The sequence below is a fragment of the Pholcus phalangioides genome, unplaced genomic scaffold, assembly GCF_987345545.1.
Source record: "Pholcus phalangioides strain wild (caught in Gottingen) unplaced genomic scaffold, Ppha-v1.0 ptg000007l_1, whole genome shotgun sequence".
NCBI lineage: Eukaryota > Metazoa > Arthropoda > Arachnida > Araneae > Pholcidae > Pholcus > Pholcus phalangioides.
Genome location: NW_028301600.1, coordinates 12508907 through 12512510, shown reverse-complemented (window position 1 = coordinate 12512510; position 3604 = coordinate 12508907). Strand labels below are relative to the sequence as shown.

The window sequence follows — 3604 nt, the reverse complement described above, 5'->3', positions numbered from 1 at the left end:
CGATGAATGTGAATCAATATGGATTGAAGTAAATTCTAATAATTCAAAGGACAGCTTAATAATTGGATCAATTTATCGACCTCCTAGCTCTAATGTGAACAGATTTTTAGTCACTTGATTCTGTTTTAAACTCGCTGTCCACAAAGTCTACCGAAATATTAGTTTGTGGTGATATCAGCATAAATTTATTAGCTAATAACAAAGTTTGTTCAGATTACAATAATATTTTATTGTCTTACGGACTAGAACATGTTATAACCAATGCCACTAGAAAATCATCAGCTTTGGATCATATTTTTATTAGAACAAAGAAACAAATATCTACAGTGGGCATTATAGACTCTGATATAACAGATCATCATCCGATCTTTATTTATCTTGATAATTTTAAAAATAATATTGATAGCCTTAAAGAAATCCACGCTCGTTATGATCATAGCAAACTAAATTTATTATTATCTGATCCACCTTGGGTCTCCGATATATTTGCATGCAATGATCCTAACGCTGCTTATCAAATCTTTTCTAAACATTTTGATGATATACTGAAAGAAGCAGAAATAAAAAAAGTTAGAATTAAAAAGTACAGCATCCCCAAACAACCCTGTGTCTCTAGCTCACTTCTCAAGTCTATTAAAAACAAAGACAGGCTTTATAGTAGATTAAAATCCAATCCTTTCAACATTCAATTAAGAGAAAAATATAAAACCTATAGAAATATACTGACATCTACTTTACGAAATGCCAAAAGAAAGTATTTTGAAGATCAATTTTTAAAATCTAATGTAAATATTTCAGAAACATGGAAAATAATTAATCAAGTTTTAGATAAGAATACCAAACAATCTACTGTGATCCCGAGCCTAAAAATTTTAGGGTCTGTATCAGAATCAATTAATACTCTAGAGATTGCAGAAACACTGAATCATGCATTCTGTAATCAAAACACTGATATGTCACCTGCTGTTAATAACGAAATTTTTGTAAATTATAATATAACATCTGTCGCAAATTCTTTGTTCCTGCACCCAGTTACTGCTGATGAACTGAACAGAATAATATCAAAACTCAGCTCTAAATCTTCTGTTGGTTTCGATAAGATAAGTATACGTATTGTGAGAGAAAATATAGAATTTTTTAAAATTTTTCTCTTATATCTAATAAATTTGATCTTTGAAAGCGGAATTTGACCAGATCAGCTAAAAATTGCAAAAGTAATTCCATTATTTAAAAAGAGTGATCGAACTGATACCCTAAACTATCGTCCCATTTCAATTTTGCCAACATTGAGTAAAATCATTGAAAAAGTGATGTACAATAGAATTTCGAATTTTCTAGAAAACAATTGCTCCATATATGAAAAACAATTTGGATTTCGTAAAAATATGTCAACTAAAACTGCACTTATATGGTTCATTGACACAGTGCGATGCGCTATAGATGATGGTAATTTCACGTACGGAATATTCTTAGACTTTAAGAAAGCATTTGATTTCGTAAACCACGAAATTTTACTAAAAAAACTCGCTCTCTATGGAATTCGTGGTGTAGCATTAAAGTTGTTTAAGAGTTACCTCTCAAACAGGAAACAATTTGTAAATATCGGAGCGTACAACTCTAGTGTCAACAACGTCATTTGCGGGGTGCCTCAGGGTTCTTGCCTCGGACCACTTTTATTTCTGATCTATGTCAATGACATCTATAAAATATTCAGAAATTGCAAAGTATTTACGTATGCAGATGACATGGCCCTTTTACATTCAGGAAATCAAATTTCTCAAATCATAGATGAAATCAACTACGATATGAACATATTAAGCACCTGGCTATCAGTGAATAAACTACAACTCAATACTTCTAAATCAGTTTGCATACTTTTCAGACCTTGGCAAGAGCCGTTGGACACTGTGTCATTGCCAATAAAATTCAAACAGGAGGAGTTAAAATTTGTCGTTTCGGTTAAATACCTCGGAGTTTTAATTGATGAGCATCTTTCATGGTCTAACCATATACTAGAAGTCAGCAAATCATTAAACTCCTATATATACATATTTTCGAAAGCAAAGCACTTCGTACCTTTTTATGTAATACGCATGTTATATTTTTCACTTTTTTTCTCTAAATTAACTTATTGTTTGGAAGTATGGTCATCTGCCACTCAAACATCTCTACAACCCCTGATAATTGCTTAAAAGAAAATATTGAGGGTAATGAGCTTTGCCTCATTTAATGAGCATGTGGTGAGATTCGATTTGTATTTTATCTCACAGATGGCGGCACTTGTAAAGCCGACGCCATTGGATTGTCGCGCGGGAAATCGCAAGAGAAGCGATCAAACCATCAAGAGCTTAACATGTCGCTCCGTAGATTTTTTATTTCGTCTTATGTTTCGTGTTGTAAATAAATAATTATTTTAAGAAATTAATCAATTATCCTGAATCCATCATTTTATCCAAATCACGCAACCTCATAACCCAAAGTATGGTGACCGCGGACTTCAAACAAGTTCCAGTTTCTTCACTGCAGCACGAGGCAATCTACTGGCGTTTCCCGTGAGTGAACTTTCGCTTTCCGGAACTTGACATCACTTTTCCTGGATTTTCATCATGGAAGTAAGTGCCGTTCAGGTACCACTTTTTAACCACCATGATCCAGCGCTGTGGTTTATCATGTGTGAAAGCACTTTCGCTCTCGCTGTTCCGAAACCGATAACCGAATCTGTCACAAAGTACAACTATGTTGTCGCGAATCTGCCTCCGGAAAGTGCGGCTCTTGTCCGGGACATTCTCGTTAATCCGCCGGCCACGGATCCGTATGAAAGGCTGAAATCGGAACTGATTAAACGGTCGAGCGAGTCGTCGTCCACTCAACTTCGAAAGCTCTTAACATGCGGGTCATTGGGAGATCGGAAACCATCCGACATTCTCCGCGAATTGCGACGACGAGCGGAATCGCATTCTGTCTCCGACGAATTGCTGATGGAACTTTTTCTCCAACACCTACCGGCATCAACTCAGTCCATTCTCGCTGCTGTCACTCCACTCGTTCTCGAGAAAGCTGCTCAACTCGCCGACAAAATTCATGAAGTGAACCCTCAGCATGTTGACGCAGTTGAGAAACCGCAACAGCCGGATTCCGTCGCGCAACTTCGGGACGAAGTGGCTCAGTTACGCCGCGAGTTGAAAAACGTCCTGCGTTCGCGTAGCAACTCTCGCCAACGTACCTCACGTGCGCGCAGTCCGCATCCACGATCGGAAAACTGCTGGTATCACAACAAATTCGGCAACAACGCCAAAAAGTGCGAGTCGCCGTGCAAGTTTCAAAAAAACGGGGCGGGCGAGGAGTAATCGCGACATGCTCCTTGCCACAGGCATCTTGTCGCCTTTTTACCATGGACAGAAATTCCAAAATTCGATTCCTGATTGACACTGGATCCGATGTTTCTATCCTTCCAGCATCACCATCACAACGACGCTGCGACGCCACTATGAAGCTCTCTGCTGCTAATGCTTCATCCATTAGTGTTTATGGTCAAAAGAGGGTGACATTAGATTTCAATCTCCGTCGTAATTTCACTTGGACTTTCCTACTGGCTAATGTTTCC

At 37.7% G+C, this 3604-nt stretch overlaps 1 protein-coding gene across 1 annotated transcript; it reads left to right on the top strand.

Moving 5' to 3' along the window:
* The first annotated feature begins 2669 nt into the window (after positions 1-2669).
* On the top strand, positions 2670-3347 carry LOC149084927 (uncharacterized). The gene has a single exon (XM_089233824.1). It carries the CDS (start codon positions 2670-2672, stop codon positions 3345-3347), a length of 678 nt encoding a protein of 225 aa, XP_089089950.1.
* Positions 3348-3604: the final 257 nt, after the last annotated feature.

Excerpts from the sequence above, each read along its gene's own strand:
- LOC149084927 (XM_089233824.1), top strand. The coding sequence starts at position 2,670 with ATGTGTGAAAGCACTTTCGCTCTCGCTGTTCCGAAACCGATAACCGAA.